Raw genomic sequence first — 25,052 nt, forward strand, 5'->3', positions numbered from 1 at the left:
AGCAACTAAATTGTACTGATCCTGTAGCACACAGATGATTACATTTGGAACATGTAATTTCATACTGTTCATGAAGCTGTGAAAAGTGGCCTTCATTTAGCAAACTGGAATCTTCTAATGGTTTTGAGAAATTTGTATTACTTACGTAAAAATACACCAGTTTGAAAGGCACAGTAGACTGGGATTACCTGTAGCACGTTAGAAAACATAAAATGCCTAGAAAGAACATTTCAAATGTTTGAATAATGTAAAGAAATATCTTCATGAAGCAAAATAAAAACAAAGCAAAGTGTGTAAGACATTATAAGAAGTGACTAGAGATAAATCCTGAAATTCAAGTTGGCTTTCTTAAAATGTTAGCTTTCTAAGAAGATTTCAAAGTTCTGAAATGTTAGCACTTTTCTTATATAAAGAGCTCTTTAACCTATTAAATGGTTTGTTGAAACGAATTATCAAGGTTGAAAAGCTGACAGTTTTTCTACAGAAGATTGCTTTGTTGTATTTAGTCTGCTTGACCTAGACAAAACTAGTCTGGGATTTGTTGCTAGAAAGCATCTGAAAGAAACTAAAGCAACTGACAAAGAAAAATTATAATTTCAACTTGGATTTAAAAAGTCTGAAAGGCACTATTAACAAGTTAATTGAAAACAACACATTGAATTATAAACAGTTCATGGCTTGAGCAATTTGAATCCTACTATTAATTTTACAAAACCTGATCTTGGCTAAAGTTGACTTGCTATTGTTCTAAAATGTTTTCATAATGACAACAGGATATCGGTCAGTTGTTCAGAAAAACAATTTTTCTTTGTGATGCTGCTAAAGGTTGTTTTGAGGACAATTTTGAAGATTTCATTTCTACAGAGAATGATAATGTTGAGCTTGATACATTTTATATTACAATGCTAAGAAATGCTAAAAACTCATTGACCTATGGAAATTATTCAAACTATCAATCTTATCTTGCACAAATGCATTGGTTGAAAATAGTTTTCCACAAAAAATATCAATAAATATAAAACCTTTAACTATTGTAAACCAAAGAATAATACATGATGGAATTAAGACAGTGGGATGCTTTAAATGGTACCAATTATCAGAAGAATGTCATTTTTTGCAAAATCTACATAGAAAAAAACATTGTGATAACTTAAAAAAGGGAATTAGCTAATAAAGACATAAAGAAAATGATAAGGCTTCAAACACACAAAAAAAGAAGATTAAATTATTGGAAGCCTCCTATTAATGTACTTATACATTTGTAATATTATTTTTTTTTATATATTTTAATACTATAATGTTGCATGAAGAAGTTAGACGTAGCGTAAGTTACACATCCCAAAAACATATATATTTATATTAATATTTTTGTGATCCTTGTCATATTTAAAACGTAGCGTAAGTTACACATCCCAAAAACATATATATTTATATTAATATTTTTGTGATCCTTGTCATATTTAAAAAAATTATCATTTAAGAAAGAGAGAGGTGGTACAAGCAGGCAGGTCTATGGGGATGTAGAAGGCCATGACAGAAAACAACATTTACAAATTTTTATCAAATAAAATGTCTCCCAACACACTATCTGGTTCTTTGTACCTTTTTTTTTATCGTATTCAGATCATCATATGCAGATATATATCAAAATAAAAACATACTATTATAAGAAAAACATGTAGTCAATCACCAAACACAGAGAATTTACATATCATAAAAATATTTTCTAAGAATCATAAATGTCTAATACTTCCTTTTAATTACTTAAAATTATGTTCCAAAAGCCACTTAACTGATAAATTAGAACCAATATGCTAAAACCATTTTCATTTGTTTTCAATAAGTGTTTTATACAATAAATAAAAAGTATAAGCAATGTAACACATACATAAGAAGAAAAGAATCAGCCTGAATAAAAAATCAGGGACAAAATTAATTTCTATAATGTCATTTAATTACAAAAGCTGTAAAACAATTGGTAAAAATTAAAATAATTGGCAACTAATACTTTTATTGAACAGTCACTTATTTACTTAATCCTTGGCATGAAAACAACAAATAACAAACAAAACCTTCACCAACTGTAAAAGCTCTACATCTGTCTGTATAATATAAAAGTGAAGAGACTTTCAAATCTAATAAAAATATACCTAAACTGTATTAGCTCTTCAAACTTTCAAAATGACTGGAAGACAGTTATAAGGCACATTAATTCCAAAAAATAATTTTCAGAAAAATTATTAGAAATGATTACATTAAAATAACTATGAAGATTAGAACATTTGGTATATCAAACCAATGATTTATTCATTGGAATGATTTGAAAAATAAGAAATATATATTACATCAAATGGTTAAAAGTTTGTGAAAAATAAATGCTTGTTGAAGCACCAACCAAATATTCAGTTACAACTGTTCAAATTAAAAAAAAATAGTTAAAACCTGTCTTATGCTTTGACACCAGCTAGTATCTTCCTCAATCACTAATAAATGTTGTACATCAGTTTTGGTAATAGCACATATATAACATTTAGTAGCCACTAGTAGGAGTCGAAATGTATGACAGTTCTTAACTTGAACAGACGTAGCTGATTTATTTCTGGTGTTTCTGCCATGATTAAGCTAAAGAAATATATAATCATTTTACAAATAAAGCTCTTGTATTATTAGTAAGGTCCTGTCAGCATTATAATGAATAAAAGAAGTAAAATTCAGCTTGAAATCTTCTTGCAGAAAGTTAAATGAGACATTAACATGATCATGATTTATTAAGGTATGAGCAGAAATTGGATGACAAGAGTACACATTCACTGACTCATCTTGCATATCTCTTGAGAACAGCACCATGATTCACAAAACTAAGAACTAAAAAAACACTAGATCAGGAAGTTTTTTTGGTTAATTTGTGTTTTGCTGACCTCCTGAAAGGGTTGCATTGTTTTTGCCTGCCTTTTCCTCCATCAGAACTTTTTCCAAGCGATCACGGTGACGTTCTCTAACATGACGCAAATAACAGTCCTTCCGAATGAAGGCTCGTCCACACTCATAGCAAGAGCGTGGTTCTTCTTTCTTATGAGTTAGCAGGTGAATCTGCAAGGCTCGTTTAATAGCAAACCTTTTCATACAGGTTGGACACTGGTGAGGTTTTTCACCAGTATGCAAAGTAAAATGGCGCGTCATATCTTCTTTACGGGTAAAACATTTCCCACATTCAGGGCATTCAAAAGGTTTAATTTTTTCATGAACATATCGGATATGCATTTGCAAATGAGCTTTACGATTGAAAGTTTTTCCACAAGCTTCACATTGGAAACCATTATCACCAGTGTGGTAGAACAAATGAGCTTTTAAGTTACCAGACTGAATGAACTCTTTACCACAATACTGGCATTTGTAAGGCCGCACTCCAGTGTGAATTTGAATATGACGATTCAGTGTTCTGTTCAAAGAAAATCTGTTGGAAAAAAGATGACTAATTATTGATTTACACAATAGCAAAAAAAAATCATTCTAAAAACCAATTTTGATTTTCAATGCAAAGCATTATAAATTATTTTTCAAAACTTAAAAGTTTATGAACAAAATTTTCCAGTGGACTTTTAAGTTGTAATCTATAAAACAAAGTTTAAAAAATACCACAGATAAATATGCAATTCTCACACATTATAAAAAGCAGTTCCCTTCCACAGTGAATTTAGCACTAAATGCAATACAATTCAATACAGAATCAGAAAGCAGATTTCATTGAAATATACAGTGTATTCACTTATTACTATTTTCATATTTTTGGTTTTCCTATTGGTATCTTTGTTATCCTATCCTTGTAATCAAACTCCTGTCATCACTACTTGGTTCTAGTTTCTAACTGTGAGTACATTATAATTAAAAGTTTCTCTTCTTTAAATGCTTATATCCTGTTTCACTGGTTCTATTCCATACACACCAGAAAATTACCCCTATTTAATACTGCATGTTACTCTTTTGACCTGATGTAGGTTATATGACCAAAATACTCAACTTTTTCTCTCTTATACAGAATTCCACTTTTTAAACAATGTTATATTTCTAGACTGTTACCATGCTAAAATCACACTGTCTTTTTAACTTTGACATTCCACCAAAAATATCAAGATTAATAAGAAAATCCTTAATGGACAAATGTAAGAGATTCAAAACATACCATATTTTCTAGAAATGAATGCAAAAACCTAAATTCTTACTAAAGACATATATAAATTGAAAATTTTGGTTTAAACTTTCTTAAAAAAATATAATTTACATCTAAGTTTCAAGAAAACTTTGTTTTATTTTACTTATTATTCTTGTTTCATGTTAAATGATATTTTTGAACCTAATACCAAATGTAAATGCTGCTGCTTGTTCCAGGTGGCAAAATATTTGTAGAAGTATATGTGTTTGGTTTTAGCTAGAAATCTCATTAGAAATAGTTGTAAAAACCAAAGACAGAATTAATACCACTGAAAAGTTTTTATTTTTTATTATTATTTGTATTTTAATATAATAACTTGAAAATATTCAAATTCCAGCTTTGGAACTTCCTGAGGCCAACACTGAGCTGATAAACTCCCTAAGCATTTGGTAATTTTAAGAATCCTGAAGTTCCAGTATAATTCAGTTATTTCTCTGGTGGTAACAAATGTAACTAAAAAAAGGAAGCCTTCCTAATAGTTATATATATCTGATATACCTCCCTAAGCATTTACTAATATTAAGCATCCTGAAGTTGCAATACAATTCAGTCATTTCTTTGGTGGTATTAAATATAACAGTTTTAAAACTGTTACAATTTACAATCCTACAGTAATACAAGTAAAAAGTAATTCAATGAACTTTTCAATAAATATTTACTAAATATACATGTGTTTATCAAACTCATAAAAGAAACATTCACAAAGTAGAAACTAGAAAATTCTGGCATACTGATGTTATTTACAAAGAAAGTTTTGAATTACTACTACCAGTTTCATAATCTCACAAAACTTTTTAATTGATTAGTATTTTTAAACACAAAAATATTCCAAAGCAAAGCCTGAAATCAAACCTGTTGAAATCTTATATCTCCTGGCCAGATGGAGAACTTATTAAATTTCTTAAGAATAATTCTAATGGGGTAGAAAATTCAAAGAACTAAGCATTTTTGGGTAGTTAAAAATTTTCTATTCTATCCAAAAATGTCCAATCCAAAGATTTTTTTTTTTGCACCATTATTCCAAAATATTAAAAAATTAGAAACATTCCCATGAGATATAAGCTTTCAAGAGGGTTGTACTTTGAATTTAAATTTTGTTTTAGAATGTTTTATGTTTAAATATTAAAACATATAACGTCACACATACTTCATATCTATAACTAGAAGTTATAATTAAAATTATTAAAGATTTTTGAAGTTTACGAGATTCTGGAGCTACCTTACAACTGTGTACCTTCCAGAATATATGAGATTATTTAATAATTATATACAGTACATGTATCAAAAAACTTCTGAAAATGCAGAAATAATAATTCAAATTTAAGCTATTAGCAATATCTTTGAAAAAATAAAAATTACACCCATCTTACTTAAGTCCACACTCAGAACACTCATAGGGTTTTTCTCCAGTATGAGTGCGTCTATGCCTAGTTAGAGCACCCATTGATGGAAAGGATTTAGAACATAAATCACAATCAAAAGGTTTTTCTCCAGTGTGAGTTCTCACATGCACTGTTAATAAGGAAATACCATGGAAGTGCTTGTCACAGTAATCACATTTGTACTTTTTATGGCGTAAAGTTTGACGGGATATTTCTCCATTGTGATGCCTCAGATGTTCCCTAAGTTTTTCCTGTGCAAGAAAAAAAAATCATTATGAAGTGAAGTAAATTGGTTCAGTAACTTTTAAACAATATAAAAATTGCCTTTAAGGTGCATGAATAAAAAAAATGATATAAATCTTGAATAGTTGAATTCAACCAAACTTATTTTAAAAAATCCTCACAAAGATTCTTAGACTTCCAGAACCAGGTTAATGAAGTATCCTCTGCCAACAAAGATTATTGGAATACTTACATTTATGTTCCAATTTACTACAAAATATTAAAAAATTTAAAAAATATTTGCACATTCAATGGTAGATGAAAAGACACACAACATACCCATGCAAACACATATAACAAATTAGGTTAATGGCCTGTCATATGTACATAAAACCAAATTTCATATTGGAAAAGTGTTTACATATGTACAGTTTAAAACATGAAATCTAAACACTAAAAACATTTTAGTAATGTGATCACATTAATGGGGATGGAATTGCATAATTTCAGTATTTGAAAGAAAAGTGACATCTGTTTAAATAAATGAATACTTACCTTTGGTTTATATAAATTAAATGTAGATTATGTAGTTTATAATGTTATATTAGAAAAGAGTCAGTTTATTTTTTTGTCCAAGTATTCTACATACAAGACCACTTAACATATGGCACTGTTCAGTAAAATCTATAGGAAAGAAAAAAGACTTAAAGTTATATTTGCAAAATGTTCTAGCCTGTTCTAGTCAATATTCACTCCTTTACTGCTGCTCACTACATACATTTAACAACATATGATTCGGTTGTATAGATTATCTTTCATTTGGAAAATAACTTACTACTTATTAAAGTTAGCTGCTGACAAACATTAAAACCGTACAATACATTATTCCTTATTCAACTATCAAATTTTCTTTTTTTTTTTACAAATGTTTATATTAAAAATAATACGAAAAGAAACAATATATAAAAAAATATTCAAATATTCGATTATGGTAGTCTTTTTTTTCCTATTTGTTTTAGGGAGAAAAATGAGTCCTTGAAGGTAGTACAAGATGGTTTTCTTATCCAACATGTCAAACGATCACTAAGATAGATCCAAGTTTTTTTAACTTTGTTTCTATTTCTGAGGAGAAAATTCTCAGTAATAAGACTGTTCTGGATTGATTATCACAATTTTAATACTTTTGATATCTGAATAAAAACTAGATATACAGTTGATATGTAGAAAGATGACATGACTAAACTTTGAATAATTAAGGAACAGACAGAATGCTCTTATTTAAACCCTGGAATATTGTTACTTATGTTTTAACCACATCAACAGGAACACATCCTTTAGAAAAAAGTACTGAAGTCCAACTAAAAACATATTATGAAACAGATTGATAAGGAAACATAAGATAAAATGAATGAGAAGTGTTAAGTTTACACAAAATTAAATGAAGATTATGAAATTCATGTAGCAAACTAGACATTTCTGATCAAAACTGGAGACAAAATTTTAAGAAACATTTTGTTTTTGATTGATATATTTTCACGGGCACTGTAGATATTGCGAACTAACTTACTGTTAGTTAAGCAGCATAAGGAACATCTTTCCCTTTGAAACGTGTTACATTTTCGGAATGATTAGATTTTAATATATATTTCTCCATATATCAGAATACTGATTTTAAAAAAAATTTCAAAACTTCAAGATCATAAAGCTTTTGATTATGATGAAATTTATTCACAAACTTTAAGAAAGAATAAGCAGAAAACAGAAGAAACCACTGACTAAAAATATATCTTTCAAAATTCTCCTGATAAATAAAAAAATAATGAATGACTTGAAAGTTTCAAATTATATTCTTATTTTAATGAAGTCTAAAGTTATAATTTTCCTATACTGAAAATACATTTCCAATAGGTACTTACCTCCTATCACAGATATAGCTATTCTCAATCAGTGCTGCACTCTATATGCAAAATTATTTTCCCATGCCACAAGCCTAGAGCTCCCATATACTCCAAGATCAACATGGTTCAACTGCAACTCGCTTGTAAATCATCATGCAACAACCCTCCACCAACAGGAGTGCAACACACCCTGCTGATGCATGACTCCCTCATTTGATTCTACTGAACTATAAATTCGAGTTTTGGCAGAAAATGGAAGTACCGGTTTTCAGAGATGAGAAAGGGTGAGAAGTGTGAAAGAAGGTAAGTACCTATCGGAAATACATTTTCAGTATAAGAAAATTATAACTTCTGATATGATAACTTACCTCCTCTCACAGATAAACTAGAATCCCAAAATGAATAGGTGGATGGACCAGTGCAAGGGAAAGAAAGAAACACCCTTCGAAAGCAATCGAAGAGCACCTCCAGTGCAGTATCATCCTTGGTATATGGAAATCTTTGAGTGGTAGTGCAAGAGGAACAACTGTAGCAACCCACTTGACATGTTCATCCACTGTGACCCACAACACATTAGCAATGAACATGAGGCCAATTCAATAAGGGAACAGAGACACCAATAATACATGTGTGAGGACTTATGTTGATTGGTGCTGCTCTGAATCCAAAACCCAGTCACTGGGAACTGACATCCATGTGGAGGTAGGATGAAGGATCTCAATCGAGGAGGTGAACTGCAATTTTGAGGGCTCACTCCAAAGCTATAACAACCCCTTGGATAGACCCATTCAAAGTTGGAGCAACAGATTGGAGGACATCACGTCATCTACATCAGCAGAACACAACAGCCCTATTCTCAATTGATTGGATTAATTATTTTTTGTATTGTATATCACTATCATATTCAGGAAGATACTCTCATGGGCTACTGGCTTGGAACTGGAGAGTGGTAAGGACTCCAGTACTCCACTGGAAGAAAAAGGGGGGAGAAAATGCAGTGGAGAGTCCAAAGAAACATCAACACCAGAGACAGTGCAATGGGTAACCACAAAAATTCTGTTTTGAAAATCAGACAATATCTGATTTATTCAATCAAAGGCATGGCAGGGAAAAGGGAAGCTATCTTCTGCTTTACCGATGAAGTCCATGGGTAAGTACAATCCGGAACAGGCATATCAATGAAGCAAATATATCCTGAGGAAAACCTACAAGAGATCTTGTGGAACACCCCATCTCAACAGTGTGCATTTAGTGGCCATAGAAATTATAACTTTTAAGTAATTATGGCCTTACAATGCAAATTTGACTGGTTTAGGTGTACCTGGACAGGAACCACTTGCCACAAAGCAGGATCCAAAAGGAAAAAAAGGGACATGCTCCTGAAAAATAACATATATATATATACAAAAAGGTATCTTTACCCATTCACAGTCTCACTAAAGAGTGAAGGATGGCAACAGGTGGAAGACGGTACCCCGACGAGGAAGAAACAGCTACCCAAAGCAGATAATGGGAGATAAACGTATGAGGTGTAGTCCCAGTGCATGATGGAAGAAGTATCTCCAACATACAATGAAGGTGAGATGCACGTAAGAGGGACGGTGCATAATCAAAGCAAAGACACCAGGAATTGATCACAAGGAAAAAGGAGACAAGGAAGAAAAGGCCAATTGAATCAAAAGCTGAATCCAATTAGTAAGGAAGGAAGAAAAAAGTCACAAACTGGGGAGTGGTGCCAAAGAATAAAACTGTGGGAAAGGGAACTAACAGAAAAAAGCATTGAAGGCAATTAAGCAACTAAGAGCAAATATGGGACATAGAAGGTTATCTGGATCCAACTGGGAATAAAGGTGGGAGATGGAATAAAACAAAAATGATGAAAAAAAAAGAACATGCCACATGAGTCACCAAAGTTTAGGTTAAGAAAAATCAATCCAATACAAACAAAAAAGATTGAGCTGAAGCAGCTGAGAAAACCAGATCTGTGCTGGCCAGGAAGAAGCAATCAGAAAAACCTGACACAGAGTGGCAAGGATGAACAAAATAATCTGGGGAAGATGATTGACAGGATAATAAAATAAAGGTATAAACTTGTCCAATCCTGTCTAAACAAATGGACAACCAGGGCAAGTGAATGAGGAACTGAAGACCAAAAAAAAAGAAAGAAAAAGAGGTAACTTGGAATTGAGAAAAGATGCAAATGTAACCTGCTGAGAAGTACCACACTGGAGTCAGAGCTACCAGAACATTTTGAAGATCAAAAGACCATTCATGGGATAAAGTATGTTGGGACTGGAAAGGTGATCCGCAACAAGGTTGAAAGCATCCGAAACATGACATACTAGGATACATACATCAAATGTGTGGGCCAAAAAAGGGAGATACAAGGTCAACCACAAAGGGAATTAGAATGGGTGCCTCCTTGGTGAATTATATAAGCCACCACCATCAAATCATGATTAGTCGAATTCTGACAATAGGAAGAAAGTGAACCAAAGCACATTAGACTGCCAAAAGTTCCAGGATGTGAACATGGTAAGACCTACTGGCCATATACCATTGTCCTGAAGCCTCATGCTGATTGATCCATACCCCCAACCCCAGAGGTAAGCATCAGGGAAGAGAAACAAATCTGGACAAAGGGAATGAAGTGGTCTCAATGACATGGGGGCTTTGTTTGACTACCAACATATATCATCCAAAAAGGAAAAGAGGAAGGATACAAGGGCAATCCAAAGGAACCCTATCAAGATTCCATGGGTCATGCAGTGTCCCCTAACGAGATTGCATATGTGCCAGACCCAAGGGAATAAGTGCTTCCATAGAAGCCATAACCCCCAACATGATAGAACCTCGCTAGCAGTAAAATAGTTAACAGTAATGGCATGGATAACTGAAAACTATCAAAAGCAGTCAAAGAGGAGAAGTATGTGTCTGACAGAGTTAGGTATTGAAAAAGACACCCTAAAAAGACAAGAATGTTAGGAAGGTAATAGGAGAGACTTCTCCACCTGGAAAATCCAACCATCTGTGCTGTGTGGGTAAGAAGCAGATGGGTATGTTGTGACAACTCCAGTATGGAATGAGCTAACAGAAGCCAGACTACCAAGTTGTAATATAAATACATTTCCACACCATCATGAAGTAAAACTGACCACCCAACAAAAGACTGCAGATCTGGAACAAGGTCGAAAGATATGGCGTGAAACTGGTACCCAACCCTGTGATGAACAAACCTAAGACAGCAACACAAGAGATGAAAAATAAGAATGTGGATATAAGAACATTAAACAACTACCTTGGGCATCAACAGTCCTGGAGAAATGACCCATCAGATTGTGATGAACAACAACACAGTAAAACGGGTAAGAACCAAGAAGTGCTTGAGGTCAGCATCTAGAATACATGACTAATGCCAGACATACAACATGAATAAAGAATGCAATGGCTCAGAATGAGACAAACGAGAACAAAAAAAAAATTGAATGGAACATCACAGATAGCCACAGGAGTAACCCCCCAAAAAAACTGACCATTGGAGAAAAAGAGCTGGCCATAAGTCCTTAGTAGAAGTGGATGGCAAATGAACTTGGTACAAGGCAGTATACCATCCTAGAAGATCCCAAAAGTGTTTGTTTGTTTCTTAATATTATAGCATTTGGATGTTGATTTAAAGCAACTCATCAATAAGATTACTTTTACATAAAACATGGTTCTGGCTCATACAGCCCACAAAGTCTGAGGATTTACCCCTCCACATTCATGATGTATTTTGAAACTAAAAGCTGTCTTTGTTCTCTGAATTGGCAAAGTTATTAAGCTGAAATATTTAAAATGAAGGTAATAATTTAATGTTGACTTTTTTTTTGTGGAGAATGTAATAAATATGTTTAGATGTATAAAGTTTCTACTATAAACTAATGAAAGTTATAATTTTCCTGTACTGAAAATGTATTTCAAACAGGTACTTACTTCCGCTCACATACATAGCTATTCTCATTCATAGTTGCCCTCTAAATGCAAAATTTTTTTCACATGTCACAAGACTTTTATTCCCACGCACCCCTCAATTCACATGGTTTAACTGATTCTCGCTTTCAAACTATCATGCAACAAACCTCCATCAAGAGAAACACCATACACCCACATAAGTCATGTGACTCCCTCTATGCTATTCTACCTAACTATAACTTCAAGTTTAGGCAGATACTGAAGCACCAATTGACAATGGGGAGGAAGGGTGGGAAGTGTGAGTAGAAGTAAGTATCTGTCAGAAATGTTCAGTATAAGAAAATTATAACTTCAGACAAGGAACCTTACTTCTGCTCACATACATAGCTAGAATCCCACATTGAACAGATGGAGGGACTGGTGCAAGGGAGAAAGTAGAAACATCTTCTGAAAGTGTTCAAAGGACACCCTAGCAAACAAACCCACTAATAAGAGGATTATATGTGGGAGACCACACCACTTCTGTACCAAATATACTCTTCACCCAGGTGTAAAAAAAGTGTGGATCGGGTCAGAAAATTGTGAGGAGCACATCCCAATGGGAGAGAAGACAAATTGGACAGTGATTTGAACCTCAACATATAATAATTTCAATCTCTCTTATGAACGGAACGTGGGTAAATTAAGGGATGTGCCCCAAGGTATAGAGTGGCTAGGGTGCAACAAACTGTACATGGCAAGCCAACTGCATCCAAAAGTTGACTGCCAGGAAACAACATTCATGTGGGGGGTATGAAAGAGGATCATACCTTCTTCACCTCAAGTTCAGCTGACTGGAAGGAGAAATCCCACCATCAATCTGTGAATAGGGCACATGTGAGAAGAGAGGTATATCATACATATATATATATACACATACATACAAACACATATATAATGAACCAGGAACCAGACCTCTGGACGAATACAAGCACGAAAAATGTAATGTGCTATGTCGCAAACAAATCAAAAAAGACTGGAACCACCCAAAATGCAGCAACATCCTTAACATAAAAACATTGAGGAGTAGCGCAAGAGGAAGAAGCAAAGCAATCAACAAGTGCACCCACTGTGACCCACAACAATGGGGTAGTGCACTCGAGGCGAATTGATTAAGGAACCAGGTGCTGAGAATCATGGAATGGAAATGAGCTTGATGGTAGGCTAAAACAAACTCATCCAAAGCCCGGTGACGTTAGGTAATGTTTTCATAACATTACTAATGTCTGATGTGAATCCACTGAAGTTAAATGGTTTGTAATGTTCGAAATTTATAAACGTTCCTGGTCATTATATCTGAAGTTTCCGATTAATAAGCATTATAACAATCACAGTTATAGCTTCCAAAGTTGATAGCACACGAATAATATATATACTGTTTTTTTAGGTGCAGCACGTTGGTTATATTTATAGCCATGTGGAAAGTTCCTCGAAAATTCAGATTACGTAACAATACAGAGCTACACTAGCATTTACGTACACACATATATTGTTGATTCTTACACATGAGAATCTTCTACAACTTAAGAGAATAGGCGTGAGTTTCGCAATTCATATTTAACAGTATACATTATGTACATTTCCAAATATATACTTAATTTAAACAAACATCGATATTAAAATAAATATAGAATAATAAATCCGTCACAATCCCGAACAGATTCGGTATGTTCAGGAGGAAACTGGACAACATCAGGAGAAAAAGGATGGTTCAAATAACAAACAATCTCTTGACATATAATTGCCAAGTATAATCTCCAAAGTGGTAACCTGAACTTCTGAATTCATGATTCAAAATGAATAACCAAACACAACTGTGTTGGTAAAAAGAAATATAAAGCATAAAAAGTTTGTAATCAATGACTAAGTTCTGTAACTAGGTCGAAATATAAATTAATTCCACTTTGGAATAAGTAACAAATCAGTATTATTGGATAATAAATGGTAAACTCGAAAAGAGTAAATCAATATGAATATTAACAAAACTTGAAGCGAGCAAAAACTAAACATCTGAACATGAACACTGCCCAAGATAAGTAAAATAACATAGGGGGAGTCACATGAGTCACGTGGGTGTGTGACGCTTCTATTGGTGAAGGTTCGTCACATGATAGTCTGCATGTGAAAATCAGTTAACCATTGGAATGAAAGGCTTGTGGCAGGCAAAAACATTTTTGCAAAGAGAGGGCAGCACTGAATGAGAATAGCTGTGTATGTGAGTGGAAGTAATGTACCTTGTTGGAACTTACAGTTATAATTCAAAAGTTAATGTATGTTTGTGTTTTTATTTTAAGTATTTCTAGAAGCACTAACATAAAGTTTATTGAAAATTTTTCAAGACTGTCATTCTCTCTCCTTTTCTTCTTTCTCAATTTGTGCTTTTATTCTCTCTATTTACAGTCTCTCCTCTCTCTCTCCTTTTCTTCTTTTTCAATTTGTGCTTTTATTCTCTCTATTTACAGTCTCTCCTCTCTCTCTACTTTTCTTCTTTCAGTCTTTCTCTCTCTCTCCTTTTCTTCTTTCTCAATTTGTGCTCTTATTCTCTCTATTTAGTCTCTCCTCTCTCTCTCTCTACTTTTCTTCTTTCTAGTCTTCTCTCTCTCTCCTTTCTTCTTTCTAAATTTGTGTGCTCTTATTCTCTCTATTTACTAGTCTCTCCTCTCTCTCTACTTTTCTTCTTTCAGTCTTCTCTCTCTCTCTCTCCTTTTCTTCTTTCTCAATTTGTGCTCTTATTCTCTCTATTTACAGTCTCTCCTCTCTCTACTTTTCTTCTTTCAGTCTTTCTCTCTCCTTTTCTTCTTTTAATCTTTCTTCCTCTCTTCTTTATCTCTCCTCCTCCCTCTTCTGTTGCCACTCTTCTCTCCCTAGTTCTTGTTGTTGTTCAACAAACTATTGTAATTCACTATCTTTTAGCCCAAGATGCTCACCTCTTTGAGTCCAATTATCAAAATCTGTTGATATTATTATATACCATGATTATCATCTCTACACTATTTTTTCCACCACTACCATTGTGCGTACATAGGCCTACTTATTTCCACTGTCGTTCACATATTCTTTCACTGCCAGTTACCACTGTATAATCCTGGTAGGTTTGACAAATGTGGGCTGGTATTCTTTTCAGTAGGTGTCTATGACTTGTTGGCAATAAATTAATATATATATATATATATATAATATATTCAAAACAAGTCCAACTTATGTACAAAAATTCTTTACACTATAGGTTATCACAGTTGTATCCAAAGCTCTTAAACAAATTAGTTCAGTTACTTTAGAACTCAATTGATAAGACTAATTATTTTTCTCTACTCTGTTCTTACTGCACAATCTGTGATAGATTCACTTACACTACCCTGTGGATTACCACAGTTGTACCCATAACTTCAAATAATTGTTTCCTTTTCATCAGTCTGCACAGGTGGATTCAATTACTTTATAACATCCTTTGACAAGCCTCCCAGTGGCACAGCAGTATGTCTGCAGACTTAAAACGCTAAAAGCCGGGTTTCAATGCCTGTGGTGGGCAGAGCACAGATAGCCCATTGTGTAGCTTTGTGCTTAACTTCAAACAAACAAGCAGACCCTTTGACAAGACAAATTATTATTTTTTATCTCTATTATTACAGTACCATTGTGAAACTCACTTTAAATATTGCCCATTATAGCTAAACTAATAATCACATACTCTAACTTCACTTTCACTAACTTACTTCACTTTTTCTGACTTAACTTCTTACTAATGTCTTTAGAAATCACCCATCACAACTAAACTGTCAATCACTCAGTCTACATCTGTCTAACTATCTCTCACTTAACTTGCTTTCTTAACTTCCTTTCTGTATCTAACACAAAACAGAAAAATCGAGAAGTATTTAGCCCTCTAGTGACAAAAATATTACAACTAGAAAAATTTGGAAGTTTTGAGTAAGGTGACGTCAAAAATATTACTAAAGCCTAGTACAACAATTAAACTGCATACTCAATGCACAATTCATACAGAGTTATGTAACATGTGTTTTCTTATAAAAAGCCACATCTGGCTATCTGATGTGTTCATCGAGGGGAATCGAACCCCCAATACTGGCGTTGTAAATCCAAAGACTTACTGCTGTCCTGCTGAGGGATACTATGTAATGAAACATGGCACAGTTATCACTTTTAAAATAATTAACTTTTAACACTTTTGTTACTAAAACTAAATAACTATAAAATACTAAATCGCCAAATAAACTAAATAATAACTCTTAAACTAACCAGCCTTGTATGTCCAACAATTTGAAGGAAAAGACCCTATAAACCATATATCATTAGACTCACTTTGAAAAACTCTTATCCAAATACATCCATATGGTTACTCGGAATAGAAATAATGGGCATACTATACATGTCCTTATGGTAAGCAAAGGATCAAATACAATAACTGTAAGCAACGGTTGTTGCTTGTTTGCAATCTAATATAGCAAAAGAAGTACTTAAAGTACATTGCCTGAGATAAACCAAAATTGAGATAGGAAAAAAATATATTAAGCAGTTGCTTCTCAAGTCTTGATCTAAAGTCACATACCTTACGAGTGTAGCTTTTTTCACACAGTTGACAGCTATGTCTTTCAACAGGTTGGTCAGAACATGGAGTCAAATGAAGATGACGGTCAAGATTATACTTGCGACTGAAGTATTTTTTACACATATGACACTGGTACTGCCTTATTATGGTTTCTTGTTTTGCACTGAATATTGTTTCATTGAATAAAGACTTAAAACGGGTAGCAATCTTCCCTCTCATTTGTTCCTTTTCAGTATCTTGATTTGTATCATCCTCTAAAGGAATAGCTCTATCATCTTGGGAGATTTCAACTATGTCTTGTTCTATTTCTTTTACATTTTCCTAAATTTATCAGTTAAGTAGAAAATTTAAAATATGAAATCTCAATATACTTCAGCATTTTTTGTTAAAAAAATTAAAAAGCCACTAAACAAAGAACTTATTTTTGAATAAAAATAAACTTGATTATATTGATTTACATAGAATATGGCATAATATCAAACATAATTTGAAATTGCAACTTGCACAACTGTAACATTAAACTAGCTCTGTATATTTTTAACGTGTATAGAAAATTATATTTCAACAATCATTTGAATAATATTACCTGCTGCATTTTCATGCTTTTTGAGAGAAAAAGCACTGCTAAATTCTTGTCTGCAAATTTCAAATATCAGTTCCTTTTTCAAATGTCTACATGCAGCACCTGAATCTTTATTTTTGGCATCTTGAAACCCAGATTCTGGCACCAAATGAGTTTTAATGTGAGCTTGAAGTTTCACTTTACTGTGGTAAACCTGTTTACACATTTGACAGCAGAACTGCTTTCGAGACATCATTGCTATTTTTGATTGTGTAACATGACAAGGATTAAAAAAAAAGTCCAGAGAATTAATAGCATAAATATCAATTTCAATAATACAATTAAAATTATATTCACTTGTATGCTTTCTAATAACAAATTGTGTATCTGCTAATTTAAATAACAGTAAATAATATAAAATATATACTTGCATATACAAATACTTAAAAAGGTGAATTCAGTGAGTCATGATTAATTTTAAATTATTTAGACACAAACTCTTCATAAATTAATTTATACAACACATCCAAAACTTACACATCTGTGCATAAAAGGACTTCTTAGTAAGTGATTATGATTCATTATTTCAAACATACAGCTGAGCCCTAAATTTTTGCAAAACACTATTCCTGATGATGATCATGGGAAAAATATTTTAAGATATTTTTCTATAAAAAAGAATTATTATACACCAATAATATGTTTAAAAGATATGAAGACTACTTCTACCTTTCATAGGTTCCCCTGCAAACGCATGTCATTCTTAAACTCTTGTAATATAATAGCCTATATTACCAATGGCAACTCATTCCATAAGCTAATCACCTTGTTGAAAAAATAAAATTGTCTTAACTTGAGCCTAGCCTGTTTCTTCCAAATCTTACACTTGTGTCCTCTCATCCTATCTTCTTCAGAATTTCAGCACAAAAACATTTATTCTATTGATCCTCTAGACAATCTTGTACATTTTAATCATATCACCTCTTATCCTTTTTTTCTCCTGTGAAAATAAAATAACTTACTGCCATAATATACTCCTTCCTTATTTGGAATCATACTAGTAGTCCTCTTCTGAACCAATAAGTTGATACCCTTTCTCAAATAAAAATACCAAAACTTTTCACAATTTTCCATGTAAAGCCTATCCAATGATTTGTATAAAAAGATAATACCTCTTTCGGATTATACTTAATATGTATATAAATTCAATTAGTTTTATTAGCACAAACATTACATTGCCTTGATTAATTGCATAACTTATGTATCACTATACCAAGATCCTTTTCTTCAGTCAAGCTTTTACATGTATTATCCAAATTATGAAAACCCAAATGCTTTAACTTTAATTAAAGTCCATTTACCAACTATTTGACCAATTTACCAATTGATCCAAGTCATTCTATAGTACCTCAACATCTTCAATACAGCTAGAAATATGATAACTGACAGTTTAATGTCATCGTCAAACTTTACTAATTATTCCTCTATCAGGGTCATTAATGTAAATAAGAAAAAGCAAAATCCCATTCATTGCCCCCTGAGACATATCACTATAGTAACAAGAGCCCAGCTTGGCTACACTCCATTAAAAGCAACTTTATGCTTTCACCCAGCTACCCTTCAATCCAATTAACTAATATTTACCAAACCTCTGCTTGATCTTAGCTAATCTTCTGTGTGGCACATTATAAAAATCCTTTTGAAAAGTATACCAAGTCCACACCCTTTCCATCATCCAGATAACATGTAATATCCTCAAAAAAGTTAACAGGTTAGTAAAGCAAAATTTTCCTATAGGCAAATCTGTGATAGCTCTCATTTTATGATACTTCTTAGTTAATTTTTTTAATTCTTTTATTAATGCTTTAGAACCTTATTATTAATAAGATGAGACTAACTGGCCAACAATTTTCAGGACAATCCTTTCTTTAAAAATAAAAGTAGCATTAACAACTCTATAATCCTCAGGCACCTGCCAATTAGCTCTCTACTAACCTACCAAAAATAAAAGGAGGACACTTTCATATCTTATATTTGACTTCCATTCAGTGTATAAGAAATACTTATGGGATAAACTTAATAGACTAAGCAGGCACAAGGCTGAGTTCAATTGATGGGTGTGTTCACTTGGTCTCATACCAGCAAGATTACAACTACCATATCGATCTCCATAGCAGCTTGGTACTGGGGAAGCTAGGGTTCTCCCACTTCACTAGAAGAAAAGAGGAGAAAGGAATTTGCATAGGGAAGAATACAAGACAGGTGTGTGAGCCAAACAAGAATAGTTTGCCATTTGCATAAAACCCCATACTGAAAGACTATGCAATGGGTTACTGCAAATAGGGACAACAGGAATCAACTAAGTGTGTGAGCGGGGAACTAGAGCCAGTCCTTTTTTTTCTGTTTCAAAGTAGCAGTACGGCTTGGAAGTGAAATATATGTAGTGCCAACATAGTTCTGCAGATTTTGAAGAAGCATTCCCTTTGAGGCAACACCTGCCACATGATGGGTTACATTGTCTCTAGTGTGTGTGTGTATATATATATATATTTTTTTTTTAGAAGCTGTAAGAAACAATCAACAACTCAACTCTTTAGATCCCACTGGGAAAATTGGAGAATGGTAACTGAAGGGAGATGAAACCCAGAGGTGGAAGAAAGAGAAGCTGGAAAATGATGAACTTGATTGGAGGTGACAAAGAAAGATGAAAGGAGACATCTTCCATACCATACAAGAATAGACAAGTCATATGAATTGTTTAACTCAGTGAGGTAGAAGGAGATAAGTCACAAGAATAGAAATCCCATGGCAAAATAAGGTAATGGTGATGACCTCAAAAGGAGAAAGTGTGAACAAAACAACAGAAATATGCTTGAATATGACAATGAAGGATAAATAATACAGAGAAGAAAGAGAAGTAATTTGAGAAAACATTCATTCATCCACCCAAAAGCCTAAGTCTTGATGAGGAAGAAGTAGTCTGGAAAAAAAATCAATCTATCCCTGTGTTAAAATGCGCAGGAGGCATCCAAGGTAAAAATATCAGAGCGACATACCGTATATGAAAGAAGAATATATGTCTTATGAGAAAGATGGTGTAGGAAACAGGTAGCCAAAGGTTCAATGTAAAATATAAAGGTCCTGAGAATTAAACAGAGGTTCCATTCAGGAAGAGAAACTGGATGAGAAAGATAATTAGTTAGAAAGGCTTGGATGAAGTCTGTAAGAACTAGATAAACTAAAAGAGAATGGCAGGGAAAAAATGAAAGGTTATTGATAAAGCTGCTATTTAACTAGCAATTGTAGAAACAGATAGACCACCCACAATAAAGTCAGGTAAAAAAAAAAAAGTGAGCTGAGGAAGAATCAGATAACCTGGAAACTCAACCAGCATCAATTAGCAATTTAATTACTGTGGTAAAATGCAAGGGCAGATGGCCAACAAGAGTGAACAAGAAAAGGGGCTACTTTACAAGAAACACCTGTCCTTCTTGCAAGAAGCTGGACAAAAGCCACTGGTAAAGATGATGACATCAAACATCATAGTGAAAAATGGATATCTAAGGCTGATGTATAAAGGGACCTTCAAGGGAAAAGAAAAAAGAGGCTCCAGGACCACAAAGAGGTAAAAGTACAGAAACCACAAGTGAGTTAGCCAAAATTGGCATGGGGTGCTGTGAATTAAGGATAGCACCATGGGAAGAAGGTGAAGAGTAGAATAGGCATACACAGAGGGTGCACCAAACTAGAATCAGAGGGAATACTACCAGAGCCTGAGTCTAGGATTGATGACCAAAAAAAGTGGAAGTGTGGTGGATAGAGGAGTCATGAATGCATCCATAGGAAAAATTCCAAAGTAGGAAAACATCCACATAGAAACACCAGGAGATACAAGGACCACTTTGTTGGAAGGACTTGGTCCATGCAAGACAACCAATCCACCACTAAATTTAAAGCTCCCAGAACATGGAAGACCAACATGCTGATATTGTTGTCATGAGCCCATAAAAGGGACTCGAGAACAAGAAAGCAGATGATACAAAAATGAGTACATTCCTGTTAGTTGATGTATGAAATGACAGCAGATTTGTAGAAACATATCAAAACACAATGTCCAGATAACTGCAACAAAAGGTGGTGGCAGGCTCACTGATCACAAAACAAGGACATTAATGTGGAAAAACCACTCTACAGGAGACAAGACACCTAAAATGGTGAAAGTATCCAGAACTGCACCCCATCAGGCTAAAGGGGCATCTGTTAAAAAGTGTAAGTCCATGTGAGATGGATGCTTAGAGTGAAACAGAAAAGTTTAAGCCACCATGATAGTGAGAGCTGAAAAAATGGAGATAAACAAGTAAGAAAAAACAGTGGATGTACCAAAGAGCATATTCCACTGATCTGCGAGAGTCCAATTAAAAACAACTAATTTCTGTTATGTGGGCATTTATTACTAGCTATTATATTTTACAGCCCATGTTGACTAGTTATTGTTTTTGCTAGTTGGCTATAAAACACATCAATCAATAAATAATTTGTTCATGAAACTAATATCAGCTATTCACATAATAGTAAACAGTATGTTGCAATAACCCTATTATGTTGTGTTTACACAGATAAGAAAAGAAATTAGGTCATTCATGATTAAACAAGACTTTGTGCATGATTAAAATAATGTACAGCAATTTACAGTCATGCAGTTATTACTTGTAGTTGATAATACTTAGATGTAATTGGATTACATTTTATATATTAGTATAAATTTTTAGCCATGTGTATATAAATACATAAACCTAACTAATCTTATAACAAAATGTTTGAGTTAATATAGAAGCAAAACAGGTAAATTACGAAACAAAAATGTAAATTAAAGAATATTATACTTTCTCATCATTTGTCTAGTCCCATTCTTTGATCATCTTTCACTTCCTGTTTTGAAGTATTGCTTCATTAAAGGCATTTTTGTAAGAACAGAATATCATATTGAATATTTAAATTTGTAATGTTTTTTACTTAAAAGTATACTGATAAAGTATTCATAATGAGGAAAATAGAAAGACTAGGACAAGAATTTTAATACCTCACTACTATAAATGCTTGGTTTGGTCTGAAGTTTCATTCAGTGGTCGTGTCCAGAGTCACTGATGAGGAGTGAAATTCTCCGAAACTAGTCTGGCCCACAGAAACACCCCCAATGAAAGAATATACCATTCTGAGCTTATACTTCTTGTTAAACAAATGTTTAAACAAGTCTGTTCAACTATGTATCATCTGTCTAGTGTCGACAAAAATATGAAGAATTAAATTGTGGCAGAATGCTACAAGTTCTTCAAATACCTAGGGAATGATAGGTTTCCATTTTAGATTTGTTTTTAACCAGTAATTAAAATATGGTTGCATGAGTTAAAGTAGGATAAAATTTGGGAAAGAGTGATAATTGCATTACTGGGTTTGATGTTTTGCAACATGTTGAGATAGAAAGAAATTAAATTCTAGTTCATAAGTTTCAGAAAGCCAAGTATGGAGGCATGAGACAAGATTTATCATTAATGACAAGGATACATATTAAAAGGTAACTTGGAAATAACAACATTTTCTTTTAATTCAAGATAAGCTTGTTCCTAAAAAAAGCAGAAAAGGATAACAGGAATGATCAAACTTAATTTCCTTACTAAAGACAAAGTAGAAATATCAATAATAAATGCCACAAATTTAAGAAGTTAAGTTACAAACAGGTTGGGAGATTTACAGAGCTATGGAGGAAAAAAAAATCAGGGATAAGTTTAAAAAAAAGAAAATCGAAAAGAGTGCATAAGAAAGAGTGTGTTAATAATATTAAAATTATTATCAAGATTTTTAAGTATGTTAAAGGTAAAAAAAAAATTTGATAAAGTGTCACACAAAAGATTAGCTAAGTATATTACAGTAGTATTGGGAAAAAGTTTATTTGACCATAATGTGGTTGGATGGCATACAGCAACAACTGTTACTAGTCAATTACCTCAAAAATCAGTGCATGGGCCTTTACTTTTTTTCTTATTTACAGTATTGACAGAAACAAAATCTGTAAACTAAATAAAGTTTGGTGATGACATTAAACTCTTGGATATTGTATTTTCAGCTGTATTGAGGATTAAGGTATTACAAAATAAATTGCAAATAAATATTTGGTAAATGACCTTTAATTATCATATGTACTATGTAATTATGGCATTATGATCATCATATTTTGGATCCCATGTTTAATACAGATGAGAACTCACTTAGTAGCTTGAGTGAAGAAAATAATTTTGGCATACTTGTGGGTAAATCACTCAAGCCATCAAGTCAATGCTCTGTTACTAGTAGTAAAGCAAGTATAATTTTAGGATGTATTTATAAATATATTGATTACCATTCAAAACAGGTAATTATTTCTCTATAAAAATCACTAATTAGACCTTGCTTGAAATACTGTGTACATTTTATCTCTCCTCATCTAAGGATATTGATTTATTGGAATGGACACACAGGAGAGATATTATGATGATTCCATAGTTGGAAGGGTATTTTACAGGGATAGATTAAGATTTCTTAACTATTTTCTCTTTAGAAAAGATGGGTAAGAGGGAATCTTATTGTAGGTTACAAGATTTTTGGGGGTAATGATAGGATAAAGGCCTTTGGCAGAAAAGGACATAAGTTTGAGATTTGGAAAAAAAAAGCTAGCCAGTTAAGGCAATTTTATTTTTCTAATAGAGTGACTGAACTTGTGTAATGAGAAATCTCTTATTATTTTCACCTGAATAACACTGCACAATGTTTACTAGCAAAATAAAAAAAAAAAATCCTATTCAGTGCAAAAAGTTCAATTAAAACAACGTCTTAGGCTTTACAGAACTGAAGATGAGAAATGGTAAACCACTACTCTAGCTCTTTCCATAAGATTAAGGGTTTGTTCTCTCCCTTCCCATTGGAATCTAAATAACACGAATGAGATTGAAATTTGAATTAAATGACAGACTAACTTTTACTTTACTTGATTTACTCTACGTATTTTCTAAGCCTAAATTTTTAGTAGCGTTCAAGTTCAACTCAGTATTGTAATCTAAAAATTGAATAAAAAAATAACTTTAATATTTTTATTCATCTCTTGTAACGTTCAATGATATTGAAAACTGTCTAATAATATTAACTTAAGTTGATTTAACGTTATACATGTTCTACATTACACTTTACAGTTGGAGTTTTATAAAGATGAGCTACATACGTTAACACTGCTGCTCGTTAATACTTGATACTTCATAAATTTCATTGTAAAAACAGCACTTTGACAGTTCACTCGGACATTTTACTTTTAATATTTCACGTCCTAACTAAACCTTCCAAAATGGATGACCTATTCTACTGCAGACAGTTGTGCTAGAAAAAAAAAAAAGATTCAGGAATTAAATAGCTACGGCACAAGTTTGTGTAATTTTTATATAATCTTTGACGTAAGTTAAACGTGACATTTTTAAACAGAATGCAGTGAGTAAACTTTATTTATTTAGCACTAGAAAATAGACCAAACATATAACTGTATTATATTTTTCTATCAAGACTTGTTTGTTTTTGGGTAATGGAGCAAAGCTAAAAGGAAATCTGCACTACTTCTGAACTGATAGGCTACAGGGAATGCAGTTGGTCAACAGCACCAACCGCCAACTATTGGACTACTTTTTTGTCTTACAAAATAGTGTGATTTGACCGTCACCCTTATAACGCAATTACGGCTTCAAAGTGCGGAGTACGATGAACTTGCAAATCCATAGTTTATAAATAGTTATGCCACGCTTTGCCCTTACTATAAAGTAAATATACTGTTACCAAGTGTGACATACAAAAAACTACGAGAAATACACCGCTTATCTCCTTTTTCATTTTATCATGGCTACGATACTGAAATCACGTGGCCGCCACGAGATAGAGTTTCAGATCTTATAAAAAGATTTTCTAAACCCAGAAATGTTTTTCTACCTATCTTATGTCTAGTTGATATAAGAGAATATAGATTAAACTGTGATAATTAAAGCAGCAATCTTGGATGATTTTCGGAAGACATCTTGACATTCAATAAAGCCACCATACGACAAACATTTAAGAGTGGCAACTGGTCAAGATACATTTAGCACCACCTAAACCATTAATTTAAACCACTTCTACTTATAAAGTTTAGCATGTGCTATCATTTCTGTACATG

At 32.9% G+C, this 25,052-nt stretch overlaps 1 protein-coding gene across 2 annotated transcripts; it reads right to left on the bottom strand.

Moving 5' to 3' along the window:
* Nucleotides 1–1,413: 1,413 nt before the first annotated feature.
* LOC106460626 (zinc finger protein 239-like) lies at nucleotides 1,414–24,229 on the bottom strand. 2 transcript variants are annotated; one of them, XM_022387386.1, is made up of 5 exons: nucleotides 24,081–24,217; nucleotides 16,856–17,089; nucleotides 16,270–16,523; nucleotides 5,581–5,843; nucleotides 1,414–3,454 (listed from the first exon to the last, which is right to left on the bottom strand). In XM_022387386.1, exons 2-5 carry the CDS (start codon nucleotides 17,085–17,087, stop codon nucleotides 2,899–2,901), a joined length of 1,305 nt encoding a protein of 434 aa, XP_022243094.1. In that variant the 5' UTR covers nucleotides 17,088–17,089; nucleotides 24,081–24,217; the 3' UTR covers nucleotides 1,414–2,898. The 2 variants fall into 2 exon arrangements, with proteins under 2 accessions (XP_022243094.1, XP_013775804.1); XM_013920350.2 differs by having other exon boundaries at nucleotides 1,415–3,454; nucleotides 16,270–16,590; nucleotides 24,081–24,229.
* Nucleotides 24,230–25,052: the final 823 nt, after the last annotated feature.

Source organism: Limulus polyphemus, unplaced genomic scaffold (genome assembly GCF_000517525.1).
Source record: "Limulus polyphemus unplaced genomic scaffold, Limulus_polyphemus-2.1.2 Scaffold805, whole genome shotgun sequence".
Lineage (NCBI taxonomy): Eukaryota > Metazoa > Arthropoda > Merostomata > Xiphosura > Limulidae > Limulus > Limulus polyphemus.

What these genes read in the sequence shown, in the direction of transcription:
- LOC106460626 (XM_022387386.1), bottom strand. Translation starts at nt 17,087, where the DNA reads ATGATGTCTCGAAAGCAGTTCTGCTGTCAAATGTGTAAACAGGTTTAC. An exon ending in AAAAAAGCTACACTCGTAAG is followed by an intron (nt 5,844 to 16,269) that starts GTATGTGACTTT and finishes TTTCTTGCACAG; the next exon opens with GAAAAACTTAGGGAACATCT. An exon ending in TGTTCTGAGTGTGGACTTAA is followed by an intron (nt 3,455 to 5,580) that starts GTAAGATGGGTG and finishes TTTTTCCAACAG; the next exon opens with ATTTTCTTTGAACAGAACAC.